The sequence below is a fragment of the Schistosoma haematobium genome, chromosome ZW, assembly GCF_000699445.3.
Source record: "Schistosoma haematobium chromosome ZW, whole genome shotgun sequence".
NCBI lineage: Eukaryota > Metazoa > Platyhelminthes > Trematoda > Strigeidida > Schistosomatidae > Schistosoma > Schistosoma haematobium.
The window spans coordinates 61,651,512-61,676,418 of NC_067195.1; the positions used below are offsets into that span (position 1 = coordinate 61,651,512).

At 34.9% G+C, this 24,907-nt stretch overlaps 1 protein-coding gene across 1 annotated transcript; it reads right to left on the bottom strand.

Annotated features, from left to right (window-relative positions):
* Nucleotides 1-16,226: 16,226 nt before the first annotated feature.
* Nucleotides 16,227-22,599, bottom strand: MS3_00004081 (uncharacterized protein). Its single transcript, XM_051211970.1, has one exon. The coding sequence runs from the start codon at nt 22,101-22,103 to the stop codon at nt 21,135-21,137; it is 969 nt and encodes a 322-aa protein (XP_051072102.1). The 5' UTR covers nt 22,104-22,599; the 3' UTR covers nt 16,227-21,134.
* Nucleotides 22,600-24,907: the final 2,308 nt, after the last annotated feature.

Genomic DNA, 24,907 nt, shown 5'->3' on the forward strand with positions numbered 1-24,907 from the left:
TAGTTTAGTCTCAAATTAGATAAGCTTTAAAAAGAGATGGTGTGCTATGAATTTTGAACAAATAAAGTATGGTATAACTGCATTCTTTTTGTAGGTATTCTACCTTAAATTCAATGCATATTTAGTTTGTCTGTTATGATAGGATTATTACTTTGACCCAAGTTACCTACTATTTTCTTTGTTAGCAACATAATAAGTCTCTAATGACATGTGTTTTGATTATTGGATTAAAAATTAAGCTTCTCGAGATCGTTTCTTAAATGTATGAAATTGTAAACAAAATAAAATATCACCACTCAGATATATGATTCAATGTTGTAACGATCAACATAAAAATGGTATACCTGTCTACATCTAATACGGTTCTACATCAGGATTACCTGAGGTGTAATCATTCTAATTTTTGAGGCTATGTACCTAACTTACAATGATTGACAAAATGCACTTGATAGTTAATGTCCACACATATGAGAAATAACTTCGCCTGTAGCTCATCTAAGGTTATTGCTGGTCCGGAGTCCGGACAAAGGAGAGATGGACATAGAGTTAGCAACTCTATCCATTAAAAAAGCGTTGATAAAAAACGCTAGCTAGGAGAAATTATTTAACCATTTTAACTCTAAAGTGGTAGTTGAAAAATCGTCATTTAGAAGAATTAAAACACCTCATATGGAAAGCCATGATTCTTCGGAAGCCATGAGGTCGATGCCACTTTTAATAAACAGAACAATTCTTAACATATGCAAATGGAATGTCCAGACAATGTGACAGATCGAGAGGACCAATCAAATAGCTGTGCAAATGAAGAGATACAACCTGATGGTGTTCGGAATAAGTGAAAACTGTTAGAAGCAAGTGTGACAGAAGAGTAGTTTCGAGAGAGATGCAGATGTAATCTGGTCACCAAAAAGAAAATACATCTAACACACAAGGAGTTGCATTGATATTGTCCAGAGGAGCACGAAGAGCAGCTATGAGATGGGAATCTGATGGATTCAGCATCACCAAACCATCCTATAAAACAAAGAATAAAGTGATGAGAGTGAGTGTCATTCAATGCTATGGACTCATCGATGTTAACAGCGGAGACTGTAATAATCAGTTATGTGAGAGACTGCAGTTCATCCCAAAAGTTACTGAGGAAAAGAGCTGACAATCTTGATGGGGGAACTAAACGCCAAGGTTGAAGTGAAACTTAAGTTAGAGAGGCATTTGACTAGTTACAAGACTTGGAATGGTCACATTAAGGGTCATATGTCATTACATTACTTTTATCCCCAGTGACATTTTGACATTTTTGTGAACTGAGCATAATACTTTAGTCATTACGATGTTGAGTTCATATTTAACCAACGTAACATTATCTCAGGTCAATATGTTTCATACTAAATAAGGTTAAATTATACTCTATATTAAAGGTGTGAGCTTTTTTTAATGTGACAATTATACTACCTATATTAGTCCGTGTGAACTTTGTATGTGTTTTACTGTAGCCCCGTGAATCTTTTCATCCATTTGATGTTCATCAACTAATCATCAAGTGTATGTATAATCAATATATTAACGAGTGTACTTGTTTTGATGTTACCGTGATTTTGGCGAGTCAACACATCTTTATTTGTACAAACCTTCGTGTTTTCATTTCATGTCGTAAGAATTACGATAGTCCCCGTTTCCGAGTAAAAGCTGTAAAAATGTGAATATCACACATCGTAGTTTTGACTCGACTATGGAAACTTCTGTTTCAAGAAATCGACAGCATAAAGAACATAATGAGTTTATTTGATATAAACCTGCCCTATGACTTGCTACCATCTCTCCTTATTGACTTAGAAAAGAAGATTCAGAATAAGATGAAGCGTCTTAACTATTAGTTTTCTTTTATAACCCGAATTTTTCGATAATTTAAATATCCTTCGCAGTTATGTGGCTGTTACTGAAAATAGTATGCTAAACTGTTGACAAGTTGATATGCATGTTTGTTAAGTCCGACTTCATGTAGAAACTGTTTAAATGAATGAGAGAACTCCCTTTCATGAAATGCAATATACTCGATACAGCATTATCTGCAAATAGAAAAATTTACGAAAATGAAACGAGTCTTGAATTCGTTTTGTGGAAAAATTCCGTAAGAAAAGTCTTAAATCATGTTACTTTTTGATTCTCTGTAACTTCTTGGCATCATTGTCACTAAAGCACATTTAAATGATCATGTATGCTAGCTTGTAAGATTGGTTTTTTGATGGAGAGGGTTACATACGGTGGCAAAATATCTCTAATTTAGTTTTTAACTCAATGGACTAATAAAAGTTCATATTTTCTATCGAACACATTCTGACTTATGCTTAGTTTATTTACAGTTAACTAATTAAGCTCTCGTTACGATACTAATGTGATGAAGAAGACCGTTTATCACTCAGCTTCTTCCTTCTTCGTGTGTCGTTTTATACTACTTTTAAATATTAAGTAGTTCATGATTTCCAGTTACTCTAAAACTCAGGGAGCAAGGTGTTCCTCCATATTAATGAACCGATAAGCATAAAAGTTCCCATATTTGACTGTCGCTTTAATCCATCACAATAATCGCGAAATTGCTTCAATCCATTCTCTGTTGGCTAGTCTTTGTTGTCTGTACCACAGATCAAAACTTTGTGAGTTTTGATCAGCTTGCTTTTTCAATCCCAAATTGTAAGCTAAATTCCTAGATTTTTCTTAACAGTGACTCATTCCAAAAATATCTCGTCTTTGGTTAAGTGATTCTACACATCACTATATCGTTGGGTGATAATGTTCGAAGGAAATCTTTATAGCTTATTTAAACTATACAATAGTACACCGATTTTAAAATAAAATAAACAGCTTAGATACGTCTAGACGATTTGGACTTTGCAGATAACGTAGATCTTATATTCCATACACGGATACAATTTAAGGTGAAGTAGCCAGTGTGGCAGCAACCTCTGGAGCAGTAGGCTTCAACATACACAAGGGAAACAGCATGATCTTTAAATACAACATGGATAAAACCACCATAATCACATTTGATGGAGAAGAGTTATAAAGCTTCACGTACCTGGGTAGCAGTATCATCGACAAACAACGAGGATCTGATGCAGACGTAAGGGCAAAGACTGGCAAAACAGGGACAGCACTCCTACGGTTGAACAACATATGGAACTCGAAACAACTGTCAGTCAACATCAAAACTATAATCTTTAGTACGACCATCAAGAGAGTTCTACTGTCTGGAAATGAAACTTGGAGAACTACCATAACCGTCATCAAGGAATTACAAGTATTTATTAACAATTGACCATGCAAGATACTGAATGACGGTTAGCCGGACACCATCAGGAACAGCCTACTGTTGGAGGGAACAGACCGGTTTCCAGTTGAGGAGGAATTTAGGAAAAGACGATTGAAGTGGACAGGACATACATTGTGGAAATCATCAGACTGCATCATGAGGTGGACACTAACCTGGAACCGAGAAGAGAAAGGAAAAAGAGGAAGGCCAAAGGACACACTAAGTCGAGAATCAGAAGCAGGCATGAAAAGGATGGATAGCAACTGGAAACAACTGGAAAGGATTTTCTAGGACAGAGTTGAATGAAGAATGCTTGTGGGCGGCCTATGCTTCTCTATGAGGTTTAACTGGCGTAAGTACGTAACTTCTATTGAATTTGTACACATGACTAGAGATAAGTTTCTAAAATCGACTTGGTTTTTATAATAGATTTTGGGAAAGCAATTCAATAAACAAACTTTACATTCTCATTAGTTGGAGGATATGAAAAACTCGTTTCTTAGCATTTAGGATGGAATTAATATGTGACTGATAGTTAATGTGCTTCTTCAGTGCGTTACATGATATTAACTTTATTTACAGAAGTGGATTATTTTTATAGGATGATAACTAGAGAATTTTACAGGATTAATTGAGTACATAACGGCGCTTGTTAGTCAATGTTTCATTTATTTCGGGATTATGGATTCGTTAATACATCCAAGTTACAGAAGACGCCTTCAACCATCTGACTTCAAAAAGTCACTGCAGTATCAATGAAGGGAATTACATTAGGGTGTTTTGCTTTCATAATGAATATAAATGACTTTAGAAGATGAATGATCAGGCTATTATGTAAAACCTGTAACTAGGTAGATTGTGGAATATTAGTCTCCTGCGATTCGTATTAAATATTAACTTCGAACCAAGCGGTATTCCTCACAAGAATCATCTTAATTGACTTTTAATAATTGAGAAAGATTTTCTTCAATTCAGTAAAGACGGCCATAGTATTTAACGAAACTTTCAAATAATTTTACATGAATACTTACCAACTATGTCAGTTGATAGCATTCTTCTCCTTTTGTTGAATACTTTTATGGTCAGATCATAATATTCTAACAGATAGAAACCAACATTTGAAATTGTGCACATTGTCCTGTTTACAGTTGTCTCATCATATAATTTTAATAATTTTACCTTTTAATATCTTCATTTAAATGTAGACTTTCCTAGTTAATTCATCAATATATCTGTCTATATTACTTTATCCTGTTTGTTTGCATTTCCGAAATAGTCGTCAATGTAATAAGCGTTAAATTGTTTGTCGTAAAATTGTCATACTACTATTTGAGTAGATGGAACTAATTTTAAAAATTTGTGTTCATTTCCATTAAGTATTGTACATAAACCAATAATTGTTTAAATTGTTATTGTTCATAGTAAAAGTTTTTATCAACTCTATTTTCCAAATGATTATTGAAAAATACCATTACTACTTGAGAAGGAATATGATGGAACATGAAGTCTATCATGAAAGTGAGGTATGATAAGTAGATGTATTCAGACTGATTTACTGACTAAGAATTCTTGAAATAATGCAATTTAAGTCTGGTAGAACTAGATGAATACAACTGGTATATTATATTTGAAATTTATGATCAGCAAGCAATCAAGTGGAAAGGAATCATCAGTTAGTACAAACACCAGATGATGTGTAACAGAATATGAATGAGAATTGTAGAGAAATTGTAAATATCGTTAGTTGAATCCGTTCAGTGTTGCTAACCACAAAGAGTAGAAAAATTTTATGTAGAGGAATAATGATAATGTAGCAGTTGCGGGAGTTATTATATTATACTCACCTCAGGTTTAAATCAGGGATTTACTAAAGTGTATCGAGAACAAAAATTGAAAATAAACTGAATTAAGAAAGAGTCACCCAAAACATATATTCCTTTCTCTGTGAGAACTTGTTATGCTTATACGGAACTTAATATCTATAAAAAGCTTATGTTTTGACGGATTAGTTAAATGAATGAGAATCGGTTAAGGTGAGGATTTTACAAATAATCTGATCTCTTAAATAGTGCCATAACCATAAAGGAATAATTTTTCCCAAATAAGGTGGATAAGCTTGTCTAAGCAGATTTGAAATATAATTTAATTAGCTGACATCTTTTCGGAAAAAAGAAAACAGTTTATCGAGATAAGAGAATATCGTTCAGAATGTACAAGAGTTGATGAACAGTTACTGAATGTTCTTTAAGGATATACTATTTTCTTTAAGATTTAATTTGTGTAAAACGAGATCCTCCGTAGTGTACTATGAATGACGTGTATCATCTTTTTTCTTAATGATTTTTTAATGGTCACAAAATCAACTATTCTAACAATTTCAACCGTATGATTTTTATGTTACGCGATATTATTTCCAACTCAATAATATCCTTGGAGTACAAATGTGAGGATTGTGACGAATAATTTATCCTAAAGTAAACTTATTAAATTAATTAATAAGCTTATGCCTACAAAACAGGGCTAACTGAGATTGCGTCTTCAAACAAAACGTTTTACAAATTATATTTAAAAATACAATAATACGAGAAAGAGTGCCTCAAAAATGAATCTCCATATCATATTTCATTCAGGAATGCTAGTATCATAAAAGATAAAAATTATCCAATGAATTATTTTTCCAATAAGAAATGATTAAAGTGACATCCAGTGTACAAATAAAAGAGGTAGACCAACTCCGTCAAAAAAATTCATATTCTTTTAAATATAAAGAGGTCTGCAAGTAGTTCTACTGTTTTCGATCCTTCCGCCACACATTTAGTTTATTTAAATATATCGTTATCGAAAGAAGACTAGTCATTGAGCCTACCTCTTTAGCATAAGATCTCGATGAGTGATAAGTATACTAACACGTAACTTAGTCAATCTGATTTAGTCATACCATACAGCATACTGCTCTTATTAGTAGGATACTTGGACCAAACAGATGTTATATGGAAAAGGAAATACCTATATTAGAGTAGTTTACAGTTTCACCACAATTGAATGGATTATTATTATTGCGGAAAACAGCTTTCGAAATATCTAACACTTTAAGAGAGTTACTTTCAGCCAAAAATACCGACAAGATCAACTTGCCAGGTTAAAAGCATCGGAAACCCATCATGCCCAAGTGATAATTGTTGTAATCCATCACGGTTTAAGAATATATCAATTTGAAGAACAACATAATCTCCCACTGAATACTGAATGGTTAAGATCAAAAGAAAATACTCTGTTATCTGAATAGTAGCTCAATCATTAATTGAGTTTAGTTTATTTAACAAATGACTATAAATACAACTGTAAAAGTAGTTAGTATTATAATTTTTTTCGTTTGGTATATTGATTCAACCATAAAGTATAAATATCCATCACTCATTAAAAATCAATTTCGAAACTCACCATATAGTTATTTCAATAAACACAATACATTTGTGTTGAAAAACAACAAGAAGAGAAGTAGAAGCAGAACTTGATTTAAGTTTTATTTCAATGATTGATGTCATGAATTCAGCAAAGTGTTTGAATTAGGAATATTTTCTGATATTATTGTAATGTCAAATTTATCAGCTTATGTCTAATTCCTTAATCAATGTTTTATCTTTAGAATTCATTAGTTGTTTAACTAAACATATATCATTCATTCCTCTAGTCTGAATGTATTAATCATGCATTTTCAACTTATCACATGTTATTTGCTAACAATTTGCATGTATAAATAATTATGTTATGAAAGATCTTAATTATTTGTTTGAACTTAATTTCAATTAAAATAACGATTAAAAGGAGAATCTAGTAACTGATGAAAAATGCATGTAGTTGTTACGAGTTGTAAAATGAGAATATTAGCCAGACATTTGTAATTGAAATTTCTGATTTTTCCAAATAGTTTCATTTTTGAAATATTATGAAAATTTGTATCAACAAGTTGACTAAAACATCTACTAGTATGGGACAGTGGTGAGATAATTAATACTATTGAAGGATGTTTAGAAAAGTGGGAAATTGTAGTGGCTTAGCTTCGTCAATCAATCACCTTGACAACCGTTATCATATTAATCCCCAACAGTGTTTGAATTCAGAAGGCAATAAGAAGTGGCAACCACAGTTTATTAGCAGATAGCACAGATAGCACAGATAGCAAAGGTACAAGCACATTGAGCAAGCTTGGGGCAGTGAGGTTAATGTCTGTGTGCGAGAGAATACTGAGGCGAATTACTAGTCAAGTCGAACCAAGGTGCAGAGAGGCAAGAAAAATCTGAGTGAGGCGAGGCGAGGTGAAGCAAAATCAATTAATAACATTCAAGCACATATATTGATCTTTGGGAAGGAGAATGATTCATCAAGCGAGATTTAAGCGATGAACATTTAAAGTAGAGTGAGCATTATGTGCATAGGCTGTCACATGTGATCAAACATACACGTTTATACAGACATGCTACAGACCTCCAGATAACCAATTGTTATTTTTCAAAAATGAAGATTGGAAATCGAATCATATTAGCCGACCACTTTCTTATTTTACCACAATGAAGTAACAATCAAATGAAATCTAAATTCATGGTCACGTATTACATTTTTGCATTACATAATTCTGTCAATAAACTTTAGAAGAACGTGAATTAAACAATAAACTGTATAGAAATCGATACAAATGATATAAACTCAGTTACAATTATTGCAACGTGTTATGTCTTTCATGTATTTTCATTATTGTTAAATTAAATTTTCTTGAATATATTTACTCTGATATCATTACATACTGATACCATTCATGTCAGTGACATATCACATTGTAATTTTCGGAAAAAAAAACAATTAACAGGAGAAAAAAGATATCACTAACATTGAATTCCAAAATTCATCCATCTATCTTTGATCAATTGTTATGTAAAACCTAGTTAATCCCTATAAGATGAACGTGTTTAGAACAGAGAAAATCACTAGATGATTAAAAACCTGATTAGTAACCAATCGACATTTAGAAACATACCAATAGCTTGCAAATTTACATATGGTCAAGTTAAATGTGAAGAGTACCAGGGAATAAGAATCCAAAAGTATTCACTTGTCAAAATTAAACAATCACAAATCTTCGGTTTTCTGACACGCGCACGTTGCTGGCATAAAGATTCATGTTGAACGTCGTAGAGCATCCCTACTAGCAATGCGCCTATCAGCTATCTTTCACGCATCACTTTGCAGTGTAGTCCGTCGTACGAATTCCGTATGATGTTGACGATTTTCTCAGGTACACTATAGTGTCAAAGTGGGTTCCACAAGGTTATCCTTTCCACGTCGTCAAACACTTTCTCATAGCCAAAGAATTTGATGTATAGTGACGAGTTTCATTTATATTAAAACACAATTGTATGAACGAAGAATATTCTTTTCAATAATTTCTCATCAGGTTCTACAATTATAAATCCAAATTATTAATCCATAAAATTGGCCAGATTTAATTGAGAATTGTTTTTTGTTATATAAAACCAATTAAGATCGTTAATGTTGAGGTTGTTTAATATAAAGTGTTAACTTGAATCAGTTTATAAGCGATCTTAATTGGTTTTATATAACAAACAACAATTCTCAATTCACATATTACAAATTCCAAATGATGAACTCTGCCTTAAATCTGGCCAATTTTATGGATTATTAATTTGGATTTATAATTGTAAAACCTGATGAGAAATTATTGAAAAGAATATTCTTCGTTCATTCAATTGAGTCTCATTTAGTTGATTGTTCAACAATGATCCATAGTGTCGTGATTCGGTCTGTTGATCTCGAAGTACGGTGTCCACTGAATCTTTCATCCAGTTCAGCAATACTCTCTAGAAAACTTTTCCTAGTACCCATAGTAGTGTGATACCTCTGTAGTTTCCACATTTGCTTAGATCTCCTTTCTTTGGTATCTTGATGAGGTATCCTTTTCTCCAGTTCGTCGGGACTTGTTTCTCCTTCCAAATCTCCATGTATAGGACTTGTAACATGTTTGCGGTTGCTTCTATGTCTGACTTCAGTGCTTCAGTTGGTATATTGTCAGGTCCTGCTGCTTCCCCACTATTCATTTGTCCGATGGCTATCTCGATTGACTTGATCGTTGGTGGGGTGACATCTATAAGAAGGTCTATAGGCGCTGCTTCGATGTCCGGTGGATTTAATGGAACTAGCCGATTCAAGAGCTCCTCAAAGTGTTCTACCCATCTGTTCATCTGTTCTTCAGTTTCAGTGATTGGCTTTCCTTCTTTGTCCTTGACTGGTCTTTCTCGTTTACTATATTTCCCTATCGGTTTCTTCGTATTTCTGATTGTCTGCTCCAATGCTCCTTTTCATGAGCACTTCGCTATGAGATTACAGCCTCTCGTAAAACTGATCTTTATCGTTGTCGTTGCTATCATTGGTGGGTGCATAACGTTGGATAACATTCATTGTGATTCCCTCATTTGTTTTGAAAGATGTTTTGATGATCCTGGGTCTACGAGATTCTCATCCTATAAGTGCTTTACATGCTCCTTTGGACAGCATCAAGGCAACTCCCTGAGTGTGCGAAGCATTTTCTTCTTCGTAACCACGGCACAGTAGCATCTCTCGTGAACCTATCATTTTCTGCCCAGCTTGGGTCCAACGGGTTTCACCGATTTCGAACACCCTCAAGTCTTATCTCCTCATTTCCCCAGATATTTAGTTAATCCTCCCGATCTCTCACATTGTCCGGACATTCCATGTACCCATATTGATTGTTGCTCTGGTTGTTAGAAAACATATCGGCCTTGTGACTACTGAGAAATATCGGTTTTCACCATGATGCATCATAATTCTCCCTTCAACTCTGAGGGCAGAGTTTAAATGATTTAATTTTTTTATTCTGGTTAGCCTGTTTATAGCAAGGTTGTTTTCTACGTGATGGCGATGCTGACACCATGCCCAACCCTCATCGCTTAACGGGGCTTTAAGTTACTACAGTTGGTAGTTTATTTGTTTTAAACATATACTGAGTACCGAATTCTTAATAAAGGATCAAAATTTAAGTATTTAGTGTGTAAAATTCTTATTCACGTAAAGCCCATTAAAATGTATTTCATGTATTCAAAATCAAACACACATGTAAATTAGAAATGTCACTTGCTTGTTAATGAGAAATAAATTCCTAGTAGACCATATAATAAGTCCTTTTTCATTAATTGTTTCGACTGGAATTCAGACCACTGCTAATTGGTTCGGTCTACCACAGTCCCAACTGTGAGATGAATGAGGTCTTACTAGACGGTTTCGACACTTAGTCGTCAAGTAGTCGACGTTTATTCTTAGGAGACCTTAATGGACCTACAGTAGACTGGAAAAATTTGGGGTCCGCGGATTCGGAAGATTGTTATGAACAGAAACTGGTTGGCAGGGTTACACATGACCCCTAGTGCAAATTGTGAAGGATGCAATTAGGTACGACTCGAACAGAGTCTATATCCAATACACTATCAGACAGACACATGATGAACTTAAGGAGAGGAAGTACGATCGACTACAGAAACTTAGACTACAATTTAAGCTGTGGTAGATGTGGTGTTGGTACGAACTAATGATTCCTTTGTACTTGATGATTGCCTGATTTAGAATCCCAAATACACTACATTCGTTCGTGCTTATCTAGTTCTTCTTGGTCTAAATTGCGTTATTTCTGGGATTCCCAGTTCGTATATTAATTTAAATACTTCTAATTATCACAAAAGTACATGATGAAAAGTACTTGAGGTGAGTGACACATTCAAGACATTTTGATCTTGCCATTTAATCATTTCTAAAACTAACAAGTGAAGTAATGCGTATTATTTGATAAACGAAATGATTGCACATAATAGAAGAGTTAGATACAACAAAAAGCATCTTAACATGTCTCCTTAAATATTAGTCTAAATATCGGCACTTCAAAATTTAATTCAGGTCCATCTGATGAATGCTTACATTTATCACTCTGTTCATATCCCTATTGACTAGAGTCAGTTATTTTTCCACCCACGTAGATTTTCTCAATACTTCCCTCAGTTTTCAATCCGAATCGCGTGTTTACGTCCGCACCAATCAATAGTACCCGCCAATACTTGGACAGCATTCTGAAGGTCACCATAGCTTATTGGATATTCAACCAATAAGCAAACAAACGGTTGTAACCAGACAATCATGTGACTTTCATTGTCGAAATCTATCCCAGTCCATATGGTCTTATTACCATAGCTATTACTGAACATAAATAAACTGACGTGTGGTTATCTTTCCGTACATTAATCTATCAGCTGCTTTGTTTTTGTTGTTGGTTGTTTACGTCAGACTTAACATAGAAAATAGATTGGTGAATGCCTTTACACGTTTCATGGTAAATTATGGCATTTTGAATAATACAATCACTTCTCATGAAAATGATTGCGCCTCCAATTCAGACATTTATGTTAGGATGAAAATGTCAAGTTATGTCTTGACTAACAGCCATGTCCTTTTGAACACAGGGACCAGGTTTCTGACGTCTGATACCTATGGCTTAAGTTAACTTCAGAAGATTGGAGCCTGATTGTTTGATAATCACTTTTAAAGATCTCAAGAAATCGGTCTGATCTGTCTGATAATTAGAAGTATTTGAATTAATATACGAACTGGGAATCCCAGAAATAACGCAATTTAGACCAAGAAGAACTAGATAAGCACGAACGAATGTAGTGTATTTGGGATTCTAAATCAGGCAATCATCAAGTACAAAGGAATCATTAGTTCGTACCAACACCACATCTACCACAGCTTAAATTGTAGTCTAAGTTTCTGTAGTCGATCGTACTTCCTCTCCTTAAGTTCATCATGTGTCTGTCTGATAGTGTATTGGATATAGACTCTGTATTATCTAGAATGTACTCATTAGTATTAGAATTAACAACCGAAATTGGAATAGACTCACCTGGTTCCTGGAATTGTATTTGTTCAACATGTCGGTTGTGTGTACTTAAATAGTTGATATCTAGAAATCGCACCATAGATTTCCCGACATTCTTCACCACAATCCCAGTGGCTGGTCGAAGATCATTTCCACGATAATGTTTAACTTCTGGAGATTCAAAACACCTCATATTCGAACGAACAACTCGTCTTTTTAACAGCTTTGATGGAGTCTCTTTCGTTACAGAACGTTTAACATTTCTGTATTGCAGTAGAAATGTATCTAGTCCCCTCTCCAGTTCATTAAATGTTAAAGCAGCAATAGAGCTAATAGCAGTTTTCAATGTCCTGACAAAATTTTTTGCCAACCATTAGAACAAGGTTGCCTGGGAGCAATGAACACATGTTTGCACTCTATTCCATTCAACCAGGTAGTGACTACATCCTCAGCAAAATGCGAGCCATTATCAGTCACTAACAGCATGGGAACCCCTTCTCGACTAAACACCCTTCTTAATGCTTGAATTGTGAAGTCAGGATTTGGTGAAGTTGCGAAAAAACTTCAGGCCACTTCGGAAAAGGATCAATGACTACAAGTGCATAGTATTTGCCAAGAAATGGACCACAATAGTCTGAATGAATTCTTTTCTAGGCATCAGACGATACTGTCCATGGAGTCCACTGCGAAGGGTGACTTTTCAACTTGGGACATTTTCCACAATTGTTTGCTGTACGATATATATCTGTATTAATCTCCGGCTACCAACATGTGAGTCTTGCCAAGGACTTCATTTTCTCAACACCTAAATATCCAGTATGAAGATCTTCTAGGTCATATTAACGTCATGAAGGAGGAATAACAACGCGAACATTTCACCATAAAATACCATCAGGAGTAGTGAATAACTCATCCCGCTTTGATAAATAGACAAGGGATCTAGGACGGTCGGACATTTTGCTATTATCTGTATTTATTTGTCATATATTTGAATTTTCAGCGAACGTGAAGTATTAGACTGTTTTAGACTGTTACCTAGATTCATCATCTGTATTTACAACTTGAGTCCAAAATCTACTTGGTTTCATCCCTGATAAAAAATCTCAAAGTTATAAATTATCTGTTCATTTCTATTAGAATTGTGTATACACTTATCGCACATAAACAATATTTTTATTTGTGGTATAAGAGTTTATGAAGAAAACGATATTGGCGTGTGTCGAAAAACCAAACATTTGTGATTGTTTAACTTTGACAAGTGAATACTTTTGGATTCTTATTCCCTGGTACTCTTCACATTTAACTTGACCATATGTAAATTTGCAAGCTATTGGTATGTCTTTAAATGTCGATTGGTTACATATCAGGTTTTCAATCATCTATTAAATCCACCAAACATCGAAGCAGCGCCTATAGACCTTCTTATAGATGTCACCCCACCAACGATCAAGTCAATCGAGATAGCCATCGGACAAATGAATAGTGGGGAAGCAGCAGGACCTGACAATATACCAACTGAAGCACTGAAGTCAGACATAGAAGCAACCGCAAACATGTTACAAGTCCTATACATGGAGATTTGGAAGGAGAAACAAGTCCCGACGAACTGGAGAAAAGGATACCTCATCAAGATACCAAAGAAAGGAGATCTAAGCAAATGTGGAAACTACAGAGGTATCACACTACTATGGGTACTAGGAAAAGTTTTCTAGAGAGTATTGCTGAACTGGATGAAAGATTCAGTGGACACCGTACTTCGAGATCAACAGACCGAATCACGACACTATGGATCATTGTTGAACAATCAACTAAATGAGACTCAATTGAATGAACGAAGAATATTCTTTTCAATAATTTCTCATCAGGTTTTACAATTATAAATCCAAATTAATAATCCATAAAATTGGCCAGATTTAAGGCAGAGTTCATCATTTGGAATTTGTAATATGTGAATTGAGAATTGTTGTTTGTTATATAAAACCAATTAAGATCGCTTATAAACTGATTCAAGTTAACACTTTATATTAAACAACCTCAACATTAACGATCTTAATTGGTTTTATATAACAAAAAACAATTCTCAATTAAATCTGGCCAATTTTATGGATTAATAATTTGGATTTATAATTGTAGAACCTGATGAGAAATTATTGAAAAGAATATTCTTCGTTCATACAATTGTGTTTTAATATAAATGAAACTCGTCACTATACATCAAATTCTTTGGCTATGAGAAAGTGTTTGACGACGTGGAAAGGATAACCTTGTGGAACCCACTTTGACACTATAGTGTACCTGAGAAAATCGTCAACATCATACGGAATTCGTACGACGGACTACACTGCAAAGTGATGCGTGAAAGATAGCTGATAGGCGCATTGCTAGTAGGGATGCTCTACGACGTTCAACATGAATCTTTATGCCAGCAACGTGCGCGTGTCAGAAAACCGAAGATTTGTGATTGTTTAATTTTGACAAGTGAATACTTTTGGATTCTTATTCCCTGGTACTCTTCACATTTAACTTGACCATATGTAAATTTGCAAGCTATTGGTATGTTTCTAAATGTCGATTGGTTACTAATCAGGTTTTTAATCATCTAGTGATTTTCTCTGTTCTAAACACGTTCATCTTATAGGGATTAACTAGGTTTTACATAACAATTGATCAAAGATAGATGGATGAATTTTGGAATTCAATGTTAGTGATATCTTTTTTCTCCTGTTAATTGTTTTTTTTTCCGAAAATTACAATGTGATATGTCACTGACATGAATGGTATCAGTATGTAATGATATCAGAGTAAATATATTCAAGAAAATTTAATTTAACAATAATGAAAATACATGAAAGACATAACACGTTGCAATAATTGTAACTGAGTTTATATCATTTGTATCGATTTCTATACAGTTTATTGTTTAATTCACGTTCTTCTAAAGTTTATTGACAGAATTATGTAATGCAAAAATGTAATACGTGACCATGAATTTAGATTTCATTTGATTGTTACTTCATTGTGGTAAAATAAGAAAGTGGTCGGCTAATATGATTCGATTTCCAATCTTCATTTTTGAAAAATAACAATTGGTTATCTGGAGGTCTGTAGCATGTCTGTATAAACGTGTATGTTTGATCACATGTGACAGCCTATGCACATAATGCTCACTCTACTTTAAATGTTCATCGCTTAAATCTCGCTTGATGAATCATTCTCCTTCCCAAAGATCAATATATGTGCTTGAATGTTATTAATTGATTTTGCTTCACCTCGCCTCGCCTCACTCAGATTTTTCTTGCCTCTCTGCACCTTGGTTCGACTTGACTAGTAATTCGCCTCAGTATTCTCTCGCACACAGACATTAACCTCACTGCCCCAAGCTTGCTCAATGTGCTTGTACCTTTGCTATCTGTGCTATCTGTGCTATCTGCTAATAAACTGTGGTTGCCACTTCTTATTGCCTTCTGAATTCAAACACTGTTGGGGATTAATATGATAACGGTTGTCAAGGTGATTGATTGACGAAGCTAAGCCACTACAATTTCCCACTTTTCTAAACATCCTTCAATAGTATTAATTATCTCACCACTGTCCCATACTAGTAGATGTTTTAGTCAACTTGTTGATACAAATTTTTCATAATATTTCAAAAATGAAACTATTTGGAAAAAATCAGAAATTTCAATTACAAATGTCTGGCTAATATTCTCATTTTACAACTCGTAACAACTACATGCATTTTTCATCAGTTACTAGATTCTCCTTTTAATCGTTATTTTAATTGAAATTAAGTTCAAACAAATAATTAAGATCTTTCATAACATAATTATTTATACATGCAAATTGTTAGCAAATAACATGTGATAAGTTGAAAATGCATGATTAATACATTCAGACTAGAGGAATGAATGATATATGTTTAGTTAAACAACTAATGAATTCTAAAGATAAAACATTGATTAAGGAATTAGACATAAGCTGATAAATTTGACATTACAATAATATCAGAAAATATTCCTAATTCAAACACTTTGCTGAATTCATGACATCAATCATTGAAATAAAACTTAAATCAAGTTCTGCTTCTACTTCTCTTCTTGTTGTTTTTCAACACAAATGTATTGTGTTTATTGAAATAACTATATGGTGAGTTTCGAAATTGATTTTTAATGAGTGATGGATATTTATACTTTATGGTTGAATCAATATACCAAACGAAAAAAATTATAATACTAACTACTTTTACAGTTGTATTTATAGTCATTTGTTAAATAAACTAAACTCAATTAATGATTGAGCTACTATTCAGATAACAGAGTATTTTCTTTTGATCTTAACCATTCAGTATTCAGTGGGAGATTATGTTGTTCTTCAAATTGATATATTCTTAAACCGTGATGGATTACAACAATTATCACTTGGGCATGATGGGTTTCCGATGCTTTTAACCTGGCAAGTTGATCTTGTCGGTATTTTTGGCTGAAAGTAACTCTCTTAAAGTGTTAGATATTTCGAAAGCTGTTTTCCGCAATAATAATAATCCATTCAATTGTGGTGAAACTGTAAACTACTCTAATATAGGTATTTCCTTTTCCATATAACATCTGTTTGGTCCAAGTATCCTACTAATAAGAGCAGTATGCTGTATGGTATGACTAAATCAGATTGACTAAGTTACGTGTTAGTATACTTATCACTCATCGAGATCTTATGCTAAAGAGGTAGGCTCAATGACTAGTCTTCTTTCGATAACGATATATTTAAATAAACTAAATGTGTGGCGGAAGGATCGAAAACAGTAGAACTACTTGCAGACCTCTTCATATTTGAAACAGTTTGAATGATTTTTCATTAATGCATAGAATAAAAAACATAAATTAACATTTGACTGATTGTGCTATGAAATAATTTCATCAACAATGGCATCAAAACTGATCAAGTTCTTCAAATGTGTGGAATAATGCAATATTTGAATTTTCTGACGTTTCGTGTAGGCCACTTCTTTAGATAATGTACAAATAATCTAAATTATCACAAGTTTAAATTGTACTAAGGAACAAGGGGAAAATATTTGGTGCGATCAATCAAAAATATCTCTGACTGATTCATTGTCTTGTCATTCATGTCAAGGTGATTTATTTGAGGCATGTTTGTGTATGTATGTTGAAAGATGAAAAAATGTGACATTTGTGGCGCGATAGGATCGAGTTGAGTCTGTATGTACGATATTAATGTGAGATGTGAATAGAATGAGACATGGTAGCTCGTATAGGTGGTCGTAGTCGGGTGAATTGTGAGGCCTTCTTTTCTACTGGGGGTCGTATGACCAAGCAATATATGAAAAGCTTCAGCTTCTCACCTTTCTTTGTAGTTGTGGAATCGTGGCGTTTCTATAAGCTAATAATTCCTTTGTACTCGACGATTGCCTGATTTCGAATTCCAAATACAGTACATTCGTTCGTGCTCATCTAGTTCTTCTTGGTCTAAATTGCGCTATTTCTATCACAAAAAAGCCTCCCCTAAGATGAATGATGCGAGAATATGCCGGAATCATTTATTATTTACGATAATAATATGAAGATCAGCAATAAAACTACTTAGTTTATTTACAGAAAAATTTATAAAGATTTCAAAATAGACTTCGTAGAAAATTAATATATTTTGAAAAGTCAGAAAACACAAATGAGCACAAACTGTTCTTAAATAGGCCCAAAACATCAAAAGCCTCACAAGAAAAAGATATTAGTGTTATTACCGTTAACTACCTTTGCAATAGAATTTACAAATTCTAGAGAAAGCACATGTTTGAAAACATTTTTAACACATTACGTTTGTCACAAATACGTTTATTTTTCTTCTTACAAGAATCGGCAAGAATAGGTAAATTCGACATATTTTTGGTTGAAAAGATAAACAGAACTTGAAACTCAAAACTCCATCAGGTTATCTTTAAAAACTTTGACTAGATTTCACGCCATTTCCAGTGCCCCAACTGAGTGTTACAATACCTTAATATTATTACTGCTGTCAAAGTGACAACAAGGACGTTGGAGACTTAACCCTCAAAATTTATTTAACTCACAAAATGTTAAAAATAGCCAGACTTCGTTCGTAATAGCAATCTATTATTTGACATCCAGAATGGTATCTCTAAATGCAAATAATTCGATAGAAAAACGAGTTGAATATATAATGCACATCAACAAAAGCAAACAATGTTTGTGATTCCGGAGGACAAGCACAAGGTGTATGAGTGGAAGGTAATAAACTTCAACAGTCCAATCACCAGGAAAGAATATTGTAAACACCTTACGCATTTGTCAAGTAGTTGCTTCCAATTGTTGAATGAACTTAACTTGTTTTGGAAGTAGACTAATCTACTACCTAATCAGTCTAAGAAATTACAAATAGTCACCTATTCACCTCACAGATGATCATAATTTCTGGTGACTGGAACGGAATCGGTATTTGAAAGACAGTCAGGTCTCAAAATCCAGCGAATGAAGCCACAACAGGGGAAAGTGTCCAGTTCAGTCCTATAAATGCTATTAACTAACAATTTTACACTAGGTTTCGAAGAAGGCGCGCGTACTACATGTACATATCCGATGTCTAGTAGTTAGTACGACATTTTGAAACTTGAGAACGCTCAAATTTTGTTTGCCAATACTACCGTCTGTCATCGTTTTGACTGATATTGATTTTAAGGAGAATGATGTGAATTCGTTTTTGAAAGTCCATCCTAACAATGTACTAAACTTTCATCAAACGGAAGCTTGTTGTAAATAAATAGGTCAAACCATTCACAAAATCAAAACGTTTGATTCCCCTGCTTGTGGACCGTCATACGACAATTGTAGGGTAGATGACACTCAAATACAAAATTTTCAGTTGGTTTTTACATAGTCAAACTGTAACGTGGTGGTGAGATTTTATGTTTGTCATATGCAATCTATTCAGATATTGTTGTCGGCACACTTAGTTCGTGGACGAAATTGACTTGTGCAAGTAGAAGTACTATTCCACTAGATCCAAGTTATTCGGAATGGCTGAAGAAATCTACTGATGATTTCTTACTCTTATATCACGATGTACAAATGTTATATACGAACTAATAATAAATGAATGATAACTGCTCTGAATTGTCCACGGACTGTCATTAAATATATTCCTATTGGGTAATAATTAAGTAACTAGATTATGTATATATACATATTCCCTTTTATCAAAATCGTCCATTTGACCTATTGGCTACTGTTAACGTATTCACAGTTTATTCGTCTTAGTATACCACACACATACCCAATTTTGGATCGGTCTTGTATAATTATTACTTCTCATTCTATGGTGTGATACGGTCTAGTTTGCCTGTATAAAAACCACGTATATCTGAAATATACGATTCACATATCGGAGACCGATATTTGTGTTCTGGACTGGACGGACTGAGTTGGGCGAGAAGCTACTATACAGAGGACCGATTAGGCTCAGAGTTGACTTAACATTGCTAGTGCTGGTCAACGCATCACTAGTTTAGCACAGAGACAACGTCATGGATGTCGGTATTCTCATTGGTGATTTTGTCACGTAGTATTTGACGGGACACGGGGAATAACAAGATTTACCAATTGATGAAGGTTCAAACACAATTCCCAAATCTTAGATGATCTGAACCAAGTAAGTGAGTATAACTTCATAAAAAGTGAAGTATTACTGCGTAAGCCATAACTGACTACATACAAGAAATACGCTTCAAGAAATGACCAGTCGGTCCTCGGATATTCTTGATACGAGAACTTAGTTGTAACATTCGTAACTGTTAATCGAAAGTGAAACTGCCGCATTCTAAATCTTATCTGAAGACTGAGAAATCACTAGAATCAGTAAAATCTGCGTAGACTCCATAGACTTGAGAACAAGTCAAGGGTACGTGACATCCATGTCGAATTACATTTAACATGGAGAATATTTGGTGCATTAATATTTGAGTCATCACATGCTTTGATGAACCGTTATTGTTTGTTTCTGATTATTATATGTTCTAAGAACGTACCAATCCAGTGATATGCAGTTCAGTTCTAACGAGATATATGATTTTACAGTCCCTCAAAGGTCTCATTACTGACTTATTTAAACCTGAAAGCACTTGAAATGTTCAGTAACCATTCACGGTACCCTGACCTGATCAGTTATTACTGTGATACACTACTTTTGTTTGTCATTAAAAGAACGATGATGCTATGATCGATGTAGCGTTTAGACTTTGATAGGCTTTCGTCTATTGCGAAGGTACGTTGTGCGCTAAAGAAGGAGGAGTATGTAAAGTAATACATGTTTGAGAATTATAAATATTAAAGAACAAAACAAAAATGAGACGACAAATTCGTAAGTTCGTAAAATGCACTTGCGTTTAACAACTAATCGAATCCATGACAGTAAGCACGTAAATTAGCATGAAATGAAAGCGTCCTGATAATTGAAAAGAGAAATTGATTGGTTAGGATGTTGATTACGCTACACAGATTTCTGCTTGGTATGATTTACTAAACATAGACAGGTGCTAGCAGCGTTCATCTATTGATATAGAAAACTTGTTTGTAACCGCCCTGATGCAATGAAAAGAATTTAAACACAATTAGTACTGTATTTAGTGGACCGCAAATTTATATTTAATTGTCAACGTAAGCACTCAGCTATGTGTTATAAAACAAGCATCATAGAGTTTTGTTTAAGTAATTCGAAAACAAATTTCTTAACGTAAAACATGAAAATAATAATCAGTGACGTACAGAAATTACTGCAATGTTGATGCGCTACCAGACTGTTATTTTAATTGTATTCAATTTTACCAAATAATTCTTTGTATCACTTCATTCAAAGTGGCAGCACTTTTCTCAATTTACACAATTCATCCGCACTAAGTTCAGGTGGAATCAAATGACTGATTCCAGCTGAAGTAACAAGACATGGTAAACTCAAATAAACATCCTCTTCGATTCCGTGAATTCCTTTGACAGGAACAGAGAGTGGATAAACTGTATGAAGGTTATTTAGTAGTGCGTTACAAAGTGATCCACATGCCAACCCGATCGCCCATGAGGTGTAACCTTTCAAGCGAATGATGTCATAGGCACTCTGGACAACTTGCTTGTGTATTTCCTCGAAATTTTCAGGATCATCTTTGCATCCTATCTTTGGATTTAGAGAAGACAGCCGAACTCCAGCAACATTCACATTACTCCAAACAGCAACACTCGAGTCACCATGTTCACCAATTACATACCCATGGACAGAATTGGCAGATACTCCCAATTTCTCACCTAACAGAAAACGAAACCTCGCCGAGTCAAGCATGGTTCCGGTCCCAATTACTCTATGAGCTTCAAATCCACTCAATCTTCGAGCAACATATGTCAAAATATCGACAGGGTTCGATACGACGACTATGATGCAGTTTGGACTGTATTTCACAATGTTCGGTATTATTTTCTTGAATATATCAACATTACGCTGAACAAGGTTCAGTCGTGATTCTCCTTCGTTTTGTCTGGCACCAGCAGTGATGACGACAATATCTGAATTTGCAGAGTATTTGTAGTCGGTTCCCCCATCAATTTTGCACCTGCCAATAAACTGTTGACCATGCTGTAGATCAAGAACTTCTCCTTTAACCTTATCTGCTACGACATCAATAAGTGCGAGTTCTCCTGCCACTTGCATGGTAGAGAATGCTGCAGCCATTCCGACCATTCCAACACCTATAACAGTCACTTTACTACGAGAACGAGGCTCGATATTCCTTGGAGACAGCGGTTTCATCAAAGAGTTGGTAGATGAAGACATCCTTATAAAAACAATGTAATAGGATAGACAATATGACTTTGTGTACGGTTAAGGCTGTTGTTATTGATAAGTAGTTTGCAGAAGAATGAAGCTAGTAATCTTATGTTTGGAAATCTGAAATGTAGAAAACAGGAGTTATGGAGCACGAGATGGGGTTTAGGGGCTTCATCTAGGCTCATTTATACACAAGTCACCGTAAAGCGAAAACGTAATACACGTATCAAAACCTTACCTAGAAAGTTGTACTGAAGTGATGGAGTTAAACAATTTCGGCATCACCGGTTCCCGCTTGAACTGTTACTGCGAAAAGAAGTCACCGATTGTCCTATTTAATATTTCGTTCTTTATTGTTGTTTACACCAGACTTTGTTTGCAAATTATATTGTCGTTAGTCGCATTCTCCATAGGTATACTTACCTTGTTCAATGGTTGGCATTGCTCATAAATTGTTGTTTAGGTCGATCTTGAATCCTCTAGTTCACTTGCATGTTACAGCGATCACCGTTTACTGAATGCTACTACATATATCACATCTCACTCTCTCTCGATTCACTGAAACAACAGGCTGTTTGCGTTTGCAACTTATGCGTCTTAGTATTTTCTGGTCGACTGCATAATAATCCTGAATCATATCGGATATTTTAAAAGTACTAATCTTTTGTCGTGAAAGGGTATTCTGAATAACCAAAAACCGACCACAGTCAAGCAACTGCTCACATTCAACGGCCTGTCAAGTTCTACCAACGATTCATACTGTAAATCACTGATGTAGATGATCTGTGTAGGATGATTGGGGCCCACTCGAGTTAAACCAACCCATTAACGTCGAAGTCATATCCTGAGGTTGGTACCTGGCGTGAATTACCCTTTTGTCGTATCCAGGTACTAGTGCTGCTTTGGTGACCGCATAACACAATCGACGTTATTACAGAAATACGTTAGTACGAGTAGGTACAAAAGAACAGAATGCGACCACAGCTGCCTTGGTCGGGTGGCTTACTGGTGCCCAGTGACATTTCTTTGGACCTACAATGCCGAACTGCGTGTCCCTTGTAGGACCACTATCACACCAACTTAGTGGAAATGCAAGATTTACCAACTTGGACGACAGTGCTGAGAAGGCATTTACCACATTGAAAGACGGTGTCACAAAGTGAACAACGCTGGGACATCTTTAAGTTAAAGTATATATTAGCATCGCTGTGGATGCATCTGATTCAGAAGCACGTGACAACCCTTGGAATTCTTCTCGAGATGGTTACAAGACACTTGCTTGTGGTATGGTTTTCCGACGGGGAACTCTTGGCTATGTATTCTTGTGCACGGCACTTTTGTCACTCTGTGAAAGGCTGAAGATTCTCCTTTGCGCCGACTATAAACCCTTAACTTATGCTGTCCGAGTAACCACCAAACTCACAACTGAAAGATTTTTCTGGCTTAATATGAATAGAGGCGTAAGGTAGTGAGTATTCTCTCTAGTAAGCTACCAGAAATCTAAGTTGATGAGATACAACAAATATCTCCTAAGCAACTTCTCAACCCGTCGTGTTTGTTTCGATCATCAACATCTTGATTAGGTGGGACCCCAATTCAGATCAGTTGTATACTCCTGTATCCGAATTTGTGGACCGTTCCACACAGTTGTCACGAGCATGCGTATAAGTGATATTACTGCTGAAATGGCGATCTACCCTCACCGAATAGTGGGTGACAGACTTCGGTTTGCTTCTAACTATCACCAAAAACCGTGGACACTTTCAAATCCGTAATTTTTTGTTATCTTACTGCGCTTCTTAAGATCACACGATTCGCCTACATTGCAGAAGCTAATGATTTGGTGTGACGATTTCCCCGACAATGTTCTAAAAAATCTGCTTTTCCTCCGATTCTTATGTTGTTACAATTGAGACTAAGTTAATATGTTTCGCATTCTCAGGATCATGAGCTCCAAAAGCTTTTGAAAGCTATTTATCGACAAGTCACCGCAAAACCTGAAGATTGTTTACAAATCTTCGAGGAATGGTGTTTATTCCATGTTTAAAGGACCATAAAGTTGCCCACATTTAAATCTTAAATTGCTTTAAGTAAATAATATCTTATTTTTAGGTATATATTAAGTGTGACATAATGTCTACACTCAGTTGCACGAATCTTCTGAGCCTGGTTTAGACTGAATATAAAGAACTCGGTATGATTTTATTGGTCCTCAAAAGTTCTTCTGAACAAAAAAGTCTTAACTGAAGCCATGACCCTCCTAATATTGACACAATAAACTGCCACTCATAATTTCGACACACGACTACACGACAACCACTAATCCCTAATTCTTTTACTATAGCGAGAAATTCAACAAATGGGTGATTATTGTTCACATCCAAACAGTTCTTCGTTCGTAATTCTATTATCACTTTTTGCTAAGTGACTTTCAATCAACGGTGTTTTGTGATTAGCCAGTAATCAAATCAAGGTCATAAGTGTGGTTTAGTTTGATTGTTATGAGGAAAGACCACCCTTTTGATCCTTCGAAGGCTCCGGCAAGGTGGTGAACAACATAATTTGTGTGTGAGACTTAAGCTTAAGGCGAAACTGAGGGGCCATTTACTTCAGTTTACATTAAAGTTTTGACATCTTTTCAGAGGCATGATAGTACTACATATCTTTATAGAACGTAGAAGAGATAAATCCACTCAAAACCTACCACCGTTCCATTAGTGACAGAATAACATTGTTAGAACGGGAACAAAGATATTACCAGCCTCAACAGATTGCAAGCCAAGTACTTAGAAGTTAGCCACTCTTGTGTT

Bases quoted from the DNA above. Each gene is read 5' to 3' on its own strand.
- MS3_00004081 (XM_051211970.1), bottom strand. From the start codon at position 22,103: ATGTCTTCATCTACCAACTCTTTGATGAAACCGCTGTCTCCAAGGAAT.